Source organism: Scardinius erythrophthalmus (genome assembly GCF_964197995.2).
Source record: "Scardinius erythrophthalmus genome assembly, chromosome: 23".
NCBI classification, from domain to species: Eukaryota; Metazoa; Chordata; class Actinopteri; order Cypriniformes; family Leuciscidae; genus Scardinius; species Scardinius erythrophthalmus.
The window spans coordinates 7567514-7585001 of record NC_138243.1 but is presented as its reverse complement, the minus strand read 5'-3'; the positions used below and the strand labels follow the sequence as shown (position 1 = coordinate 7585001).

The 17488-nt window shown below is 36.3% G+C and overlaps 1 protein-coding gene across 5 annotated transcripts in view; it reads right to left on the bottom strand.

Moving 5' to 3' along the window:
• Positions 1 to 16434, bottom strand: part of sh3bp2 (SH3-domain binding protein 2) — a 23066-nt gene extending 6632 nt beyond the window's left edge. Inside the window, exons 1-8 of one of the 5 annotated variants that reach the window (XM_081354499.1) lie at positions 16302 to 16434; positions 5654 to 5793; positions 4291 to 4393; positions 2666 to 2783; positions 2503 to 2570; positions 2202 to 2284; positions 310 to 366; positions 1 to 193 (exon numbers count right to left, since the gene is read on the bottom strand). The exon at positions 1 to 193 is cut by the window's left edge and continues 321 nt beyond it. In XM_081354499.1, the coding sequence (XP_081210625.1) occupies positions 1 to 193; positions 310 to 366; positions 2202 to 2284; positions 2503 to 2570; positions 2666 to 2783; positions 4291 to 4393; positions 5654 to 5789 (758 nt within the window). In that variant the 5' untranslated portion in view covers positions 5790 to 5793; positions 16302 to 16434. Of the gene's footprint in view, positions 194 to 309; positions 367 to 2201; positions 2285 to 2502; positions 2571 to 2665; positions 2784 to 4290; positions 4394 to 5653; positions 5794 to 7880; positions 8008 to 13144; positions 13417 to 16301 lie in introns of those variants that run through there. The other 4 variants (XM_081354500.1, XM_081354498.1, XM_081354496.1 and 1 more) reach the window with 4 other exon arrangements.
• Between the last annotated feature and the right edge of the window lie 1054 nt (positions 16435 to 17488).

Here is a 17488-nt window from a genome sequence, read left to right as displayed (position 1 = left end):
GCGGGCTGGTGCGAGTCTGGTTTCTCTAGATGTGGGGCGTACGGGAGGGGTGGAGGAGGACCTTTGGATGAACAAGGCTTTTTGAATGGCGGGGGGAGTGGAGGTGGAGGTCCTTTCGTGTGACGGGTTTCTCTAGACGGCTGAAAGGGAACAGGGGGTGGTGGGTACGGTGGGGGTGGGGCCGTGGGTCGACCTGGAAAAGAAAACATCAAACAGTTATTCCACTCAGTGGGTTTTGTCTAAGGTAGATCTTCTCAGACAATCTGAATGCAACCACAGTGGAATCGAGAAAGAATGAAGCATCTATACCTGCTGATGTTGGAGACCCGTCCTCTCCTTCACTGTCTTCGTCTTGTGTCATGTAATCTAAAATTAAATTAAATATGGTTGAATATACAATTGAATATACCTCTTCTGTAATGAGAATGTTTTTTATTTCCAAATTACAATTATTTTAAGTTGTTGAGCCTAAACTTTTATTATTATTTCTTAGAATTTGTTTTTAATATGTAATAAAAAAAAGTTTAAAAATGCTTCAATTCAAAAAACATTTGTTCGCCGAATCAGTCACGTGATATGACAAACGCATGAAAAAAAATGTGAGAAATGAGAAAAAAATTAGAGACCATATCATACATAGATGAAAATGCAATGCTAGTTTCAAATGAAGTGAAATTTCTCATGCATGATTTTTTAAATTGTATTTATTTTTATGCAATTTTATTTAATTACAGACTACAAATATGTGTGTAAAAAGATGATTTGTTAATACATTATTGAATAAAATAAAATAAAATATTTTTAAATTGAATGCTTATCATATACAATTTTATATAATTTAAAAAATTACATTTATACAGATTTAAAGTAAAAATACTTTTTACAGCATTTGTTAATCTTTGTTAATGTAAGTTAATAGAAATATAGGTCTTCATTGTTTGTTCATGCATGGTTAATAACAGTGCATTAACTAATGGTAACAGATATACTTTTCTTTTTAAACATTTCTAATGATGTAAATATTGAAAAAAGGTTCTATATAGAACTATAGGGTTCTTGACTCAATTTTATGCCAAACAGCTTCTATATTAATTCATAAAATTTCATTAAAAATGAATTAAATCCGTTTGAAGTGCCTGACAGAACCCTTTAAGGTAAAGAGTATTAAGTGCTGTGAAAATAATTAATTCATATGAATGAATGAGACCTTATTGTAAAGTGCATGTTACCAAATTTTAATATTTCTAAATAAACACATTTTTTTGTAGACCTATAATTTGCTATATGTGAAATGAAACTATGAAATAGTAATATTCAATATTTTTAAAACTAAGAGAAAAAGTGTTAATTAATTATTTTATTTAAACATTGCGCTTCAATTTAAGGTGTCTGTGTTACTGTGTAATTATACATTTAAGTACTGAGTAATAATAATTAACCACATGTGTTTACTATAGGGTAAGGGTAGGATTAGGGTGCGATTTAGGGGTAGTTGCATGTAATTAATCACAATTAACAGTAATTACTATGGTAACTACATGTAAAGTTTAACAACTGTAACTGTAATATAAAATGTTACCACAAGATAAATACAACCATGTAGGAAGACACATCATGGCTATATTCCAGGATGACAATGTCAAGATTAATCAGGTTCAAGTTGTGAAAGAATGGTTGGGAGGAAGCATGAAGAATCATTAATGTTGTGAAATTAATGTTGTGATGTTGTTTCCATCAAGAGGTGCATCTATGTTTGGCCGAGATCTTGTATTGACAATGCAAGAGTCCAGCACTCTGTAAAGTCTCCTCCAGCACATCCCAAAGACTTTCAATGAGTTTAAGGTGTGAATAAATGCATGTGTCACAATGATTCTTCATGCTTCCTCCCAACCATTCTTTCACAACTTGAGCCTGATGAACTTGACATTGTCATCCTGGAATATAGCCGTGATGAACATGGTTGTTTAAGAAATGAAAAGCTACACACTCCATCTATTAGGGTTAGAAGAACCGTTGGCAAACATATAAAATGCTAGAAACATAATCATCACTGCAATAATAATCCAATCATAGACTCTTAAGCATTTGCCAAATTAAATCCCAACTTTTGGACAAATTTTTTTGTTTTTGTTTGGCTGGGCAGTGTATAATAGGTCCGTATAAAAGCATAGTGATTTTGAAGCCCTGCGTGTCACTCATACCTGCTTCAAAGTCCTCTTCAACAGGACTGATCTCCAGCGGTTCCTCTAAATGCCCATATATGCTCTCAGAATCCAAGTCATCACTATCAAAACACACAAGAAATTCGTGAGAAAAGTGACACAGATGTATTACACAGACATGCTGTGATTGAAAGAAAGAGGAAGAGGCTGACATGTGACGAAAAAACCCTAAGAAAACGAAGGTACAAACGCGGGGGTAAAAACCATGTTGTGTAAGCGTAATGCGTGAAATGTGACTGAGCTTTTCAATGGTGTTCGTTTAATGTGAGCAGAGTTTTACCTTGGAAGCGGCACGTCTCTTTTATCATTATAATGGTTGATTTCTTTTCTTAAGTTCCTCATCCATTTCTGTCAGAATTGAGAAATACACATGTAAGTTTCATTGGAACTGATTAAAGAAACCAACACGTGTTCATGGTTCATGCTGTCTGATGTGATCTCACCCTTCTCTCATCCTCACTCGCTGCTGAGAAATACCACGTCCGGTGTCTCTTACTGAAGTGGACGATCTTGAAGGGGAAAACGTTGCTGGATGTCGTCTCCTCTGCTGCCCGCAGAACTCTGACGAGCACAGAAAGCAGTGTTGGGAAGATAAACTCTTGGTGATGGATAAGAATAAATCATTTTTGTTTTTAATTTAAATGTACACTACTGGTCAAAAGTGGTGTGTTTTTTATCATAACTTTTGAATTGATCAGTAAAGACATTTATAATGTTGCAAAAGATTTCAAGATTTAATAATTCAATTTTTTTTTACTTTCTGTCTATCAAAGAATCACAGTTTCCACAGACACATTAAGCAGCAGCACAATTGATTTAAACATTGATAAATAATAATAAATGTTTCTTGAGCATCAAATCAGCATATTAGAATGATTTCTGAAGGATAATGTGACACTGAAGACTGGCGTAATGATGCTGAAAATTCAGCTTTGATCACAGGAATAAATTACATTTTAACATATATCCATATAGGAACTTTATTTTAAATTGTAACAATATTTCACAATATTTCTGTTTTTACTGTATTTTTGATCAAATTAATGATGCAGTCTTGATAAGCAGAAGAGACTTCTTTCAAAAACAACAACAACAAAAAAAACCTTAAACTTTTGAACTCAAGTGTTTCCGTGTACGCAAAGTGTCATAAAAAACTAAAACAACACACAACACGTTTTAACCTTTTGATTGCTGATTATAAGTGGTGCTTTCAGTCAGGATTATATGCTTTTACTGTATCCTCAGTGTCAGATACATGGCTAAAGGGTCCATAATTGCAATGAACATGCAGTTAAGTGTCCGAAAACATCACATTCAGTTCACAATTAAGAATATTCTTATGTTACGTACATATTCCATAATGAATATATTGTTATTATTATGGTAGCACTTTATTTTACAGTCCTGTTACGCATGTACATACTATGTACTTATTGTAGTAATGACACGAACTGGGTAATAACTAATGACCCTGAACCTAACCTTAACTCATTATCAATTTAACTCAGTATTTAAGTATACTGTAAATACTGTACACATACTGTAAAAAAAAAGTGTTCTTCTAGGTCTTGCTCATCCGCGAACACTCCCTGTGCTCTGCTGTATTAATTCAGAGGGCTATTTTTACCCAAGCACAGCCACACAATAATTACATGTTCACCATATGGCACAGTCAATCTGCTTAAGAGGAACTACTGCAGAATACAACGCCCTTTCCGTAACATTAACATCACGGAACAAATGGTATTAAACAGAACATACAACACACACGTGAACGCTGCATTCACATGCACAGGAAACACATACGAAGGCCAATCGAAACTCTTGCACCTAAAAAAGTCTGCGTGAGGAGCACAGCTGTGGACAGGATGTGGCCTGCGATCTTGTCAAAATGGCCACCAGTTAACTTAACTCACAGATTGCGAAACTTAGAGGTGGGCTTCTGAAACTTTCTCTGGCTGAATGACCGCAGATGCAGCAGAGCTTCACCTGAGCAAATGCAGTGTTGTAAGGGAAATATGATGCGAGCTGGTGGAAATAACCAATGGAAACAAGCAGAATAACCAACCTGTTGTAGCCATTGAGGGAGAAAGCTCCTTGCGGTGCGGGAGAAGTACTGCTCTTGAAATAGTAGAGGCAGCCTTTGTGGATTATAATGAAGCGAAGCGGCCCTGTGGAATTGGCAGACAATCAATATGTTTCTCTTCAGGACATAAATGAAAAGCAAAAGTGTTTTTAAGAAATGAAAAGCAACACACTCCATCAATTAGGGCTAAAAGAACTGTTGCCAAACATATAACATGCTGGAAACATAATCATCACTGCAAAACGATCCAGACATAGACTCTTAAGCATTTGCTATTTAAATCCATACAGTGACTTTGCTTGCAACATCTGTTTTCACCCTCTTTCTTACATTTCCGACACCCGCTCTAAAGCGGTTGACCAATCACAACAGACTGGGGCCGAGTGACCAATCAGGGCAGACTGCGCTTTTCGGAAAGCGTATTTTAAAAGAAACCACATCTAAAACAGAACCTTCAGACAGAGTGAAAACGGATGCTGCAACAATGTAAATTATGAGAAACATAAAGCGTTCTTTGAAAATTAAATCATGTAAACCCTCAAGCAGGCCCTCTAAAAAGTATAATAGGGACCCTTTAACAAACTGAGCCTTATTGTAAAGTTTCACAGAATATTCCAGATTAGTAAACATGAAAAAGCATTGGCAACCTATTTAACTCCTACATGGTATAAACCTAACCACTATTAAATTACATAAGTGTTAAAACATTGTATTACCTACAACATTAGCCTAAACATTGATCTTTAAAGCTGTGTAAAACAGTATGAGATCCTACTTTTCTGCATGGATGAACTTCTGGACATAATTCCTGAGGGTATTTCCTAAAACTTTACATTCCAAACCTGCATGAATTTATTTCTTCAGAAATAAAGAACAGGAAAGAAGATATTCTGAAGAATGTTTCTGCCCTTAAAATAAAAGTGAATGGGGTCCAAACAAACATTTACTTTCCTTGGGAATATATATATATATATATTCTTTCCCAAAAAAATCTTCTTTTGGGTTCCACAGACGAAAGAACATCATACAGGTTTGGAACACACTCTCAGAAAAAAAGGCACAAAAGCTGTCACTGGGGCAGTACCCTTAAAAAGGGTTCTAATATGTACCATTTAGGTACTAATATGTACACTTTAGGTACCAATATGTACCTTTGAGGGACTAATATGCACTCTTTAGGTACAAAGGTGTACCTTTTGAAAAGGTACCGCCACAGTGACAGCTTTTGTACCTTTTTTTCTGAGAGTGCAACATGAGGGCGAGTTTCCTTTTCTCTAACAGATGTTAATGTATGTTCAATGTTTAATCTATTGGCTGATGGATTCCAGCGAGCTGCAAAACTCACATTTCATCAGGCTGAACTGGCTGCCTCCTTTCTTGTGCAGATACCCAGACGAGGTGACTCCTCCCGGCATGGTGAGCAGATTCTGAGCTCCGATAGCCCTCATGGGAACGGGCCAGGAGACCGCTGGAGCAGCCATTTTTCTGTAAGCAAGGAAAGACCATGTTGGTTAGCCTCGTTCTCGACAATTACCTTGCTATGGGGAAGGGCTGGGGTGTCTTATTTCGCGATCACCTACTGCAGGGGGTGAAAACATCTGCACAACCACCAAGAACACTCCAGTAACCACCTAACAACATCCCAACAGCCAGCCAAACACCTGCGGCCCCAGGCCTAGGGCCAAATCACAACTGTGCTGAAATTCAACACAATATTATCTGTATGAAACACTATTTAGGGCAAATATAACGAAGGTATGAAGGTTTATAACCTACATTAATGAACTCTACTTTTCAAGTTAGTGGGCCTATTCTGAAGATCTCTCTGCACTGCTGGTTATCTCAACATAAAGGTAAGCCTTTAAATAATCTGTGTTCTTGCCTTACTCCAGCTCACTATGGTAAACCTACAAATAACTAAAGAAAAGAAGGCCTGACTACAATGGAAGAAGATATGTTTACTTGCTCAGATGACATATTTCCAGATAAACATCTGGTATAACTTATTAACAGCGATCTTGGTGTAGTTAATCGGATTCATTCTGACATGGTGTTGACGGGCGGCCATGGTTAAACCTCAAACCATCAGATGATTCACCAGTGCACTTCTGAAGCCCAGCTGATGTAATAAACCAAACAATGTTCCTCCGCAAGTAATGTCATATTTCTAACATGGGATGGAAAAATGGGTGATTTGAATGGGTTTTTGGTTAAATGCGTGAAATGAGGTATGTGGTGAACACAGAGATATTTTCACGCTTTAGTCTACAAAATGCGGTTGAAAATTAAAAAATGTGGTTGCTAACAACTCATTACTCAGTAGTCATGTCATTGTGTTTATGTCAACCGTGCTCTTGCAAACTCTTCTAACTCAAACCTTGAGGGAAAATGTTTGGTTACACTTTATTTTAAGGTGACGTAGTTACATTGTACTTACTCAAATAAGCACTGAGTAATATAAATGAATTACATGTACTTACTATGTAGTTACGGTTAGGGTTAGGAAAAGGGTTTGGTTTACGGTTAGTTAGTTGTAATTGTGCATCATTTACTGTTATTACTATGGTAAGAACATGTAGTAACATGTAACTACATCACCTTAAAATAAAGTGTTACCAAATGTTTTAAAGAAAGACTGAAAGAGCTGTCTGAAGCTTAATGATGGCGAACTTGAAGTCAAGCAAATGTGGTGTAGTTTGTTTATTTACGCTTCAAAAGTCATGAAAGTTGTGTTCATTTGTGAAGACTATCATGATGAACAAAATATGTCCGAATTATAAACTTTTGTTGGTCATAGAGCTTATTTTCTGCAATAAAACAAAAGCTAATGGATTTTTTTTTTTTTTTTTTTTTGTCGAGGGAACCAGGGTGATGCGACCTTACGGGTTTGGCCTACAAAAACTGTACACTTACTGTAAGTACTAATTTTGAAAATACTGGACCAGATGTTTTTCGTATGTCTGTATATATTGATGCAACTGGATAATGTTACTTGAAACAAAGTGCTAAACCTGAATATATGAGTTATGAATTGTGAGTGAAAGCATTTTTAAAAACCCTTATCCTTACATAATACATATCTAGAAAATCATGAACAACTGGAAAAGTAAAGCATTTGAATATTGTGGGGGGCCTTGGAGGAAAAAAGGTTGAGAACCACTGTGCAAAACTCAGCGATAAACAAAAACCTTCGGCATCTAAACTGATAATACTGGAACCAGACATAACAAATTACAGACATAACAAATTACAGACATAACAAATTAAAAGGACATGATTATAAACACATTGAGCAAACCCAGTCAAAACATGAAGATGAGACAGTCGATAATAATAAACAATGAAAAAACACAACAGCCGTCCAAAGAGACCTATCACAGAAACCCTAACAAAATTACAGCTATAATTACAGCTATCCACAATTTCCAAGTAACATTAGTGATATCAAGAGAATTCTTAGGAATATGACTATATAATCATAAGAACCCAACTCCAAACAAGCTTCTCCAAACACCCACCCACACTGTCCCATGATCCTCAATCTGCTCCCTGACTCCACAATCGACGCTTACCTTCTGCTGACGCATCTTCTGATGCTCTGCACCGCTGGACTCTCGCTGAACATATCACCAGAAGAGACTAGAGATCACAGAGAGCTTGAGGACGTACTCGTCTCGACCACAAAACTTCCAAACCTCCAGCAAAAACCTTGAATCTGGCCGGGACACTGAAAGGACAGGAAACTCTATGTTTCCTTTGGAAAATTCGAGCCCTTCTGGGCTGTCGAGCGCACAGAGGAATTTGCTTATCCGGCACGGGACGTCTGAGTGCCAGTCAGCAGATATAGATGGGAACGGAGGAAAGTCCATCTAACACTGGGTGGAGTGGCGAGATTAGAATCCCATGGGACAATTTTGCCCTAAATGAGAAGTCTAATGGTAGCGTAGTGGAATCTCATCATGACATTATAATATCCAACCAAAGAATTATGGTTCAGGAGCGAGCTTGTGGCAAGAGGATCCTATTTTTAGGAGTTAAGTAGAAGTTTAGTGTGGCACTGTCAGCAAAGTGCTCTTGACCTTCTTGCATACTTCACTTCATGGAAATTAAAATAACTAAACGTCACTGTGTTTAAGAAGATTGTGCAAGAACATACAAATTATCCACCAAATCAGCGAAACGTAAAATGGTTAGGCCTACAAATTGCAATGAGAGTGTGTAGTTTTTTAGTGTTGTTTCATAAGCCAGCCTCACTATTACTGTTTGAACATCCTCTTGAGCCAATGTATTAAAAAAGGCTGCATTACTGATCCTGCAGTGTTTGTGCTACGCCAAAACAGAAATGTATATTTTTTTTTATCTAAAAAGTCTAAAATTCTTGTACACTTTATGGCAATCTTTGTATTTACGTTTGGTTTCATATGGTTTCGAAAAATTATTTATTATCCTTTTCAAAAAAAACTTTAAATGTAATGCCTCAAAAAGTTTGCCGTACATATCATATATTTTCCCTACACTTCCTTAAAAAATTTATTTAAAAAATTAGTTTTTTAGACTGATTCATATAAGTAGGACGATTTTTTTCATATCATGAATTATTAATTACAAAATTATCATTTTTGACATGCTCCAAAAAATATCAAAATTAATAAAAATTATAAATTAAAACATGTTCAAGTCTTTGTTTGCAGACTATAATAGGGACAAAAATGTCAAACCTTTTCTCATCAACATATTTGGCTCCTTTCCCCACCCACATTATTATGATAATGTCAGCGGAAATGTACAGTTGTTTCAGAGGCAGAGCAAGTTATTTTGATATGCAATTTGAAAAGTATTTTTTTTTCTTTGGAATATATTATACAATGGAAACAAAATAGTAAATATCAAGCAATGGGCTTGATATTTTTGTTTACATTATGCATGCCCATGTGATAAATTCCTTCTCCAACATAAAGAAAAAAATAAGCAAAAGCATTTTTTTTTAAGTAGCCTATTACTCAGAATGACCCAGCAATGCCCTGCTACTGCAAACAAACACATGGGTTGCTCTAAGCTATGAAGTATTAATCTTAAATCTCCCAAAAAAAACACAATGATAATGGCGTGCTCTTGGAACTGCAACAAAATAGCAGGGCGGAGAAGATTTCAGCCTTAAGGCCCTTTCACACCGGATGCGTAACGAAAAAGCGAAACGAAAAAGCGAATAGTTCGTGTGCGAATAGTTCGCATCAAAACCATTCACATCAGCCGCGACGCGAATTTGCGACGTCTGTGACGTTCAGAGAGCTTCAACATTCCAAAACTTTCGCGCGAATCGCGCTGACAGCTGAGAAAACATGGACACATCATCATCATCATCATCATCCAGTCATAGTCATAGCATCCAGTGAAGACGAGCTTTTCATTTTATTTAAAAGACAGAAAAGAAGGTTTTGGGTGCACCCAATCTTAAAGAACAGAAAGTCTGAAGGGGAGTATGCTTATGTGCAGTTTTTTTTTTGCGTCTTCAACAGTGCGTTTTGTAATGTAACTACACATTACATGTAACACACGAAGTAAGTTAAAAATCATTCGACTAGAAATATCACACAAAGAATGTATAGTATAGCCTACTAAAAGCAGCCCTAAATAGTCTCACTGCATTTTGTTACGTGTTCAAGGTAAACACGGTCTCTGTCTCTATCTTTGACGATAATAGTGTTAGCTTTCTATCCCAAATGTAGTTTGGCCTGCTAGCCTACACAGCACAGGACTATCACACAACACACTCACAGTCGTGATAACCGGTTGGTTGGCAATGCTACGCCACACATTGTCTTTCAAATCGTTGTCCTTGTAGTATGTGAATTGGCTGAAGCCTATTCTGTCGCCGCAAAAGTAAAAAAAAAATCGACATCGAAGCGAAAAAAATAAAAGTCGTTTTTTCGCCTCAGCACATTCGCGTTCGGTGTGGAAGCGCTCATTACACAAACAGCTGATCAAAAAATAAACCCATCGCGCGAATTATTCGTGCGTCAAAATCGCGTCCAGTGTGAAAGGGCCTTTATTCAAACAACTTCCCAATCCTGCGGATGTGACCTCATGTGCTCAGCATGAAGTGATAGAAGGTCAAACACAGTTTACAAGTGCATTTATTTTTTAAATGTAATGTGAATTTCAGAGGGTAAGAATGTAGCACAGATCTTGATTATCCATCGGGAATTGACTGGATCATGAAAAACAAGCATTTCATGCCAGAATGGAGTCACATGATTGGAGAGGAGGCCGCAATGATTTGAATGGGGATAAAATTATTACATTTAGATATATATATATACAGTATATACAGTATATATAAAACAAAAAACTTGAATCATTCAGAAAAAGACTACAAATGTGGGAACTGAAGAAGTAAAAATGGGATGAAAGGAATGAAAACTGTCCTTTTAAGAAAACGGGCACTGAAACACATTTGTCTATTTTCCCCGCCCACGTTGTTACGATGATGTCAGAGGCTGTTTCAGAGGAAGAGCAAGTTATTACATTTTGATTAAAGATTATCAATAAAGTTTTTTTTTTCCGCTTTGGGATAACATTATTTACAGTAAGACCAGGTGTGTGTATCTGTAAAGTGAGTAGTATCAATTTCCTCTGAAAGCAATACAATATATCATGCCTCAGCTGTGTGTCAGAGTTTCCACACAAGATTGTTTTCAGCTTGTGACATTTTAACAATGTTTCCATTCACAAGAGTCAGTGACCAGAACTTAACCTGCTCTTAAAGTGTGGGTGAATATGTAAGAAATAACCAACGACTAAGCCATTTTAATGCACGACAATGGGGCAAAAAAAACAAAACAAAAAAAAACACCCAACGCGAGCAAAACAAGCTAAACTGACTGCTGAAAGCCCCTTTACACTGACTGGATAACATACCTTATCTAGCAATCATACAATTTTGAGTAATAGAAGTGACAAATGAAAGTCAATTTGATTTCATACTAAATCTAAGATGTCACCCATCCAGTTGGTGACGCCAACAGCTAGCAAACATGCTCAGATATCTTCACTTTTGACTCTAAGTGATGAAAGTGTGTCACTCAAGCAAAGTTGTGATAGATAGTCAACAGTGTCAGGATGTCTAATCTGGAAAGCCCTGTAAAAACTAAATGTTAATAGCACAGCTAAAAGCTCATTAAAACACCTGTTAAAACTGGACTGCATATTGTATGGTTAACCATTTGTAGGCAAAGTCAGATTTATTGGATACAACGATCCAATGAGCGCTTCTGAGAATGAGCTAATCAGGATTTTCCAGGTTAGTGGTGTGAAATGTCAGTAGTACACCAGATGTCTGGTTAATATGACTGCACCTAAACCGGCATTTCTTGGCCAAAATGGACTTCTGCTGCTACAGTCTGATTATACATGAATAATACACTTACACTCGCTTTAAGTATAAACTACCATTAAAGCATACATTTTGAATTGATTTATCACAAGTTACTCAAGGTTTTCTCACTGAGAGGACCATTTCCTTAATATTACAAACCAAAGATAAGAAAAGAATCTGTGGGCATCGGTTTCAGTTATTATTTTTGCTCTGCACGTACGTCCTTCCTTCATTTCCTGCACTTCACCTAAAATACAGCTTGAACCCTGCTTTCTACAAAGCAGAACATGATGCACACATGTAGCACAGCCTCCATCAACGGCACATGAAGTTTTGGTAACACTTTAGAATAATGATCCGTCATTAATAAGTAACTATGCAGTACTACATTAACACTTCAGCTTCTACTATTAACTATTATTAAGCTTAACTAATGAGTAAGTATACTGTAATATCAAATTTAGGACTAAGATAGTTCCATCTACTTCCAAAAACATCATTTTCACTTTAAAATAGTGGTCCAGATCACTAGTAGTTCCTGGTAACTCTTGAGTAATTAGTGATGCATTTTATGACTATATTCAGAGTAAAAATGATGACTGATTACATCTCAGACACACATAATGTTCTTTATAATTTGTCAGTTAGTTAATATCTATTAATCTCATTCAGTAATTATTGATTACCTAATAAAGTACCATGTCCTAAATTTGATATTACTTACTGATTAGTCAAGTTTGTTTCTATATTAGTTAATAGTAGTAGCTGAAGTGTTAATGTACAGTAGTACTGCATAGTTACTGGTTAATGAAGGACCATTATTCCAAAGTGTTACTGAAGTTTTTTTCAAACATCTGCCCACAGATGTTAGTCAGAACATCATTTCATAGTCTGCTGGATGTGCCCCCACATTATAACGTGTAGAAATGCAAAGTGTATCCTGTCTGAAAAGGTCATGTGAACACCTTGAACATGGGGTAGGAGTTTGGTGGTAAAGGTGTAGTGTAACATCCATATTGTGGCCTTGAGTACGGCAGGGGTTTTCCCTGCAATCATTATGAATGAAAAACATGTACATTTCAAACACGTCTAACTTTACATTAAATCTGCAACCTAAATTTTACCAGATCCACATGACTGGAGTTAAACTTCAGATTATGTGCGAACAACACTCACAGTAGAACTGTACTCTGATTCACTTCAGTCGAGCACCACAAACCACCCACCTTCTCAATTGTCTTTAAAACGAAAATAAACCAATGATGCCCATTTACTTTCTTAACACATTTCTACACATGGTCTACCACAGCACTAGCTCACAATACTTTAGTAACCCTCAAACTTGTGGGAATTACTTTCACTTTTCAAACAAATTGATAACAAAATACTCTTTCGTACATCAATGTTGTTGCAGACATTCAAATGGACAAAGACACAGAAGTGAAGAACCCGCATACTTACTTGTTACAGAAATCCTGGATGCACATCTTCGCATGCGACTGTTGTAAATGACTGAAGGAACGATTTTTTTTCATCGAAAGAGCCATTCGTACTGGCTGGTTTTTGTCACCATGTTTTACTGGTTGATGTTTAGCGTACGGTCGGAAGTTGAATGAGTTAGTTGAGGGTTCAGGCAGGACCGATAGAGCGGAGACGGCCTGTGATCTCAGGCTCACGCACAGTGCAAGTCATTTCCTCTCAGGGCCCACACTGGCGTGTGCTTTTTCTGTGTCACAAAGTCACTTCCTTCTGGTTGCTGTATGGACAAACTGATTGGCCAAAATTCTCGGGACTTGAATTCACTGGCAGGGACTTTCCACCTCTTTTAACATGAAATTACGTCGTCGAGACGGCTACTCTGACAAACTTGCAACAGCGTTTGTTGATTTCTAGAAATGTCTCAAAGCTCAATTGTAGGACACTGTGTTGATTTATGTATCTAAATGACCTATACAACTACCAAAGCCTGAAAACAGATAATTTTGTGTGAAACTTAATAGTTTCAACATGGTTGAGTGTAGGCTAGTGTCAATATTAGTATGAACCATTGAACCATTCCTTAATTCTAATTACTAAACTTTGGGTAACACTTTATTTTGATGGTCTCTTTTGAACATTCTGTTGACTATTAGTAACTTTGCAACTACATGTCAACTAACTCTCATTAGAGTATTAGTAGACTGTCTGCTTAATATCTGCTAACTCTTTATTGTGATGATCCTCAACAGACATTATACTGACTATAAGTAACTTTGAAACTACATGTTCTACTAACACCTAACCCTACCAGCCTAATACTCTACTAATACTCTAATGAGAGTTAGTTGACATGTTGGTGCAGTGTTACTTATTGTCAACAGAATGTGTGAAAGGGGTCATCAAAATAAAGTGAAACCAAACTTTGATGTGTAACCTTTGAGGTTTCTGCTACATGAATGATACCTCATGTGTGCTTTTACTTTTCTAAATAATCAGACATACAATTGTCACGAAAATGGGCAATACAATCCTTTGGTCTTACACTGATTTAAAGGGATAGTTCACTTTGAAAATAAATTTTGGTATGTTTTAGCTTACCTCAATGGCATCCAAGATGTAGGTGTCTTTTTTCCGCAGTAGTTTCAATTTGGATATTTTTAGGTCAAACCGTTCTTGTCTGTCAGTCATATAATGCAGGTTGATGGTCACTGTATCAAAACACAAGCACAGAGTCCAAATTAAAACAATTCCCCATCGTCCAAATTAAACATTTCCCCATCGTAAGTACACATTGATGGCCTAAGACACGAAACGAGCGGTTTGTTTGTGAAAATGAACAGTATTAATATCGTTTTTACCTCTTGTAACACAGCACACGTCCAAATGATCTGACGGCGCGGGCGGGTATAAATGTATACACTAGATGTCGCTTGGCTACGGTTTCGTTCCAATGAACTGCGTCTCCAAGGCGACATCTATGTATATACATCTATACCCGCCCGCGCCGTCAGATCATTTGGACGTGTGCTGTGTTACAAGAGGTAAAAACGATATAAATACTGTTCGTTTTCTCACACAAATCGCTCGTTTCGTGTCTTAGGCCATCAATGTGTACTTACGATGGGGAATTGTTTAATTTGGACGATGGGGAATTGTTTTAATTTGGACTCTGTGCTTGTGTTTTGAGACAGTGTCCATCGACCTGCATTATATGACTGACAGACAAGAACGGTTTGACCTAAAAATATCAAAATTGAAACTACTGCGGAAACAAAGACACCTACATCTTGGATGCCCTTGAGGTAAGCTAAAACATATCAAAAATTAATTTCAAAGTGAACTATCCCTTTAAGGCCCAAATCAAATCTTGGGTCAGAAACTCTTTGACCCATTACTAGCCCTGGAAGTGACCCAGAACAGACGAACAATGCCCAAGCAACCCCTTACATCACGGCGGCAACTTTTTCCACAGGCATGAACAACTCATTGTAAAAGAAAAAAGTTTACATTTACATTTTGAACACCAGCATTTAGTCAAATATGGTCAGCTTCCTGAAGGTAAATACAGGTATTTACAAAAGTGTTTTCTTACTTCCCTATTGCATGAACTCGGCCTATATAATACACACCAAACTACATAAACTCTGTGATCATGACAGATCAGAATGTGCAACACAAACTGTTTTTTTTTTTTGCATCAGACTTTACAGAGAATTAAAACTAAAACTCAGGTACCTCAGTTATTTTGAAAAGTGTAACCATAGAGTTACTAAAATACTAAATTTAATCTTTCACATAGAAACATAACATTTATTGTAAATGACCCATCAGTGTCAAAAAGCAAAACAAATTTCAAACTCTAGTTAATATATATCTGCAAATGAGCGTCAATGACGCCCAACACAATCTAACGGATCTTCAACCCAATGTACATATTTCAAAACCACTAAACTATCACAGAATTATTTGAATATGTTGAAATATTCGGTTATATAAGTAACGTTGCACCTACATGTCAAAGAACTCTAATTAGAGTATTAATAGACTGGTAGGGTTAGTAGAATAAGTTGACATGTAGTTGCAAAGTTACTTAAAGTCAATATAATGTCTGTTGAGGAGCATCACAATAAAGAGTTAGCAGATATTAAGCAGACAGTCTACTAATACTCTAATAGTTGTAGTTAGATAATATATAGATAAATAATAGAAATAGATAGTTGACATGCAGTTGCAAAGTTACTTATAGTCAATATAATGTTCAAAAGGGACCATTAAAATAAAGTGTTACCAAAGACTCAACTAAAGTAGGCTGTCATGGGAATTACAACACCGGCACTACACTTACTACGATGATATACCTAATTTTTGGTTTCATTTAGGAAAGGAAAGTATACCTTGTACAACATCCTCTAAATATAAAATTGAGCAGAAATCCCCTGATAGAGGATGTGAATTCAAACGATTTCCTTCTCCTTTTCATCTGTCCGGTGGTAAGTACACAAGTTACATTGCCTCTCCGGATTCCCATGATCAACCACAATATTTTAAAGCAAAATCAAAATCTATAAAGCCTCAATTAAAAGAGTGCCTTGCATGCACCATGACGATGAATTTCTTTTAAAATAACAAAAGGACTTACCCATTGAGATGATCTAATGGAGGCTTGGCTTTCACGCTTAAAGTGAGTGGTTAGTAGTGAGCACAAGTCCACTTCCTCTCTGCTGCACTTAAAAATGTTACGATCCTCCCATTTACAACTCTGCCTTTGTTCTGTTGCTCATCAAGAGCTGATTCCAATCAGCCGTTCTGCCCTGAATATCTTAACACTAGTCATTCTTTGCACTGCATAATTATCACAGTTTTTGAGATATTCACTTTACATATGGTCAAAATTCTAATAATTTAGTCTGATTATGCACTTTAGACATTTTACTAACTATATGTACTGCACCTTTGCAAGGTCATGTCAACTAACTCTCATTAGAGTATTAGTAGACTGTCTGCTTAATATCTGCTAGCTCTTTTATTGTGATGCTCCTCAACAGACATTATACTGACTATTAGTAACTTTGCAAGCACATGTCAACTTATTCTACTAACCCGAATCCTACCAGTCTACTGATACTCTAATGAGAGTTAGTCGACATGTACTTGCAAAGTTACTCATAGAAGGAAGAATGCCTGAAGTGGATCATCGAAATAAAGTGTAACCATGTAAATTCTTGTTTTAAAGTGTTTTAAGTATTGTCACATGTATCTTTTACAGTCGAAAATATTTTTGTGTCATGTCACATCGTCCTCTTGGAAAACTAGTGGTATTTCCTAAAAAAGAAAAAACCCAGTGGTTGCAAGATAGCTGAAGAATAGAGTTAAAGTTTTCACTAAATTTAGGTTTTAGTTCTGCATTAGTTGCATCAGACATGCACTGCTTGTTTTCTGCTGGCTGTGTATTATGAGAATCGGCTTGTAATGCAACATGCAATATCACTATAAAAAGTGTTCAGTTCACTTACTTAAGTCAACTGATCACTTTTACAGTGAATGTATTTGCTTTATAAAAGGAGGCTATATTGTTCAATAGATGTAAGAATAAAATTACCAGTTACACTTATGCAAATAAATGCAATAATGATAGTCAATGCTACACTGTTAGAAAAATCTGTAGAAATTACAGTATTACTGGCAGCTACTTGCCAGTAACTTACTGTAGATTTAAATTGATGTTATTTACTGGCAACAATTTGTTCAAAATTAAATGAACATTAAACATTAACAAGTCTTTATCTTTACAGAATAAAACTAAAATAAAATCCTCATGCAAAGCAT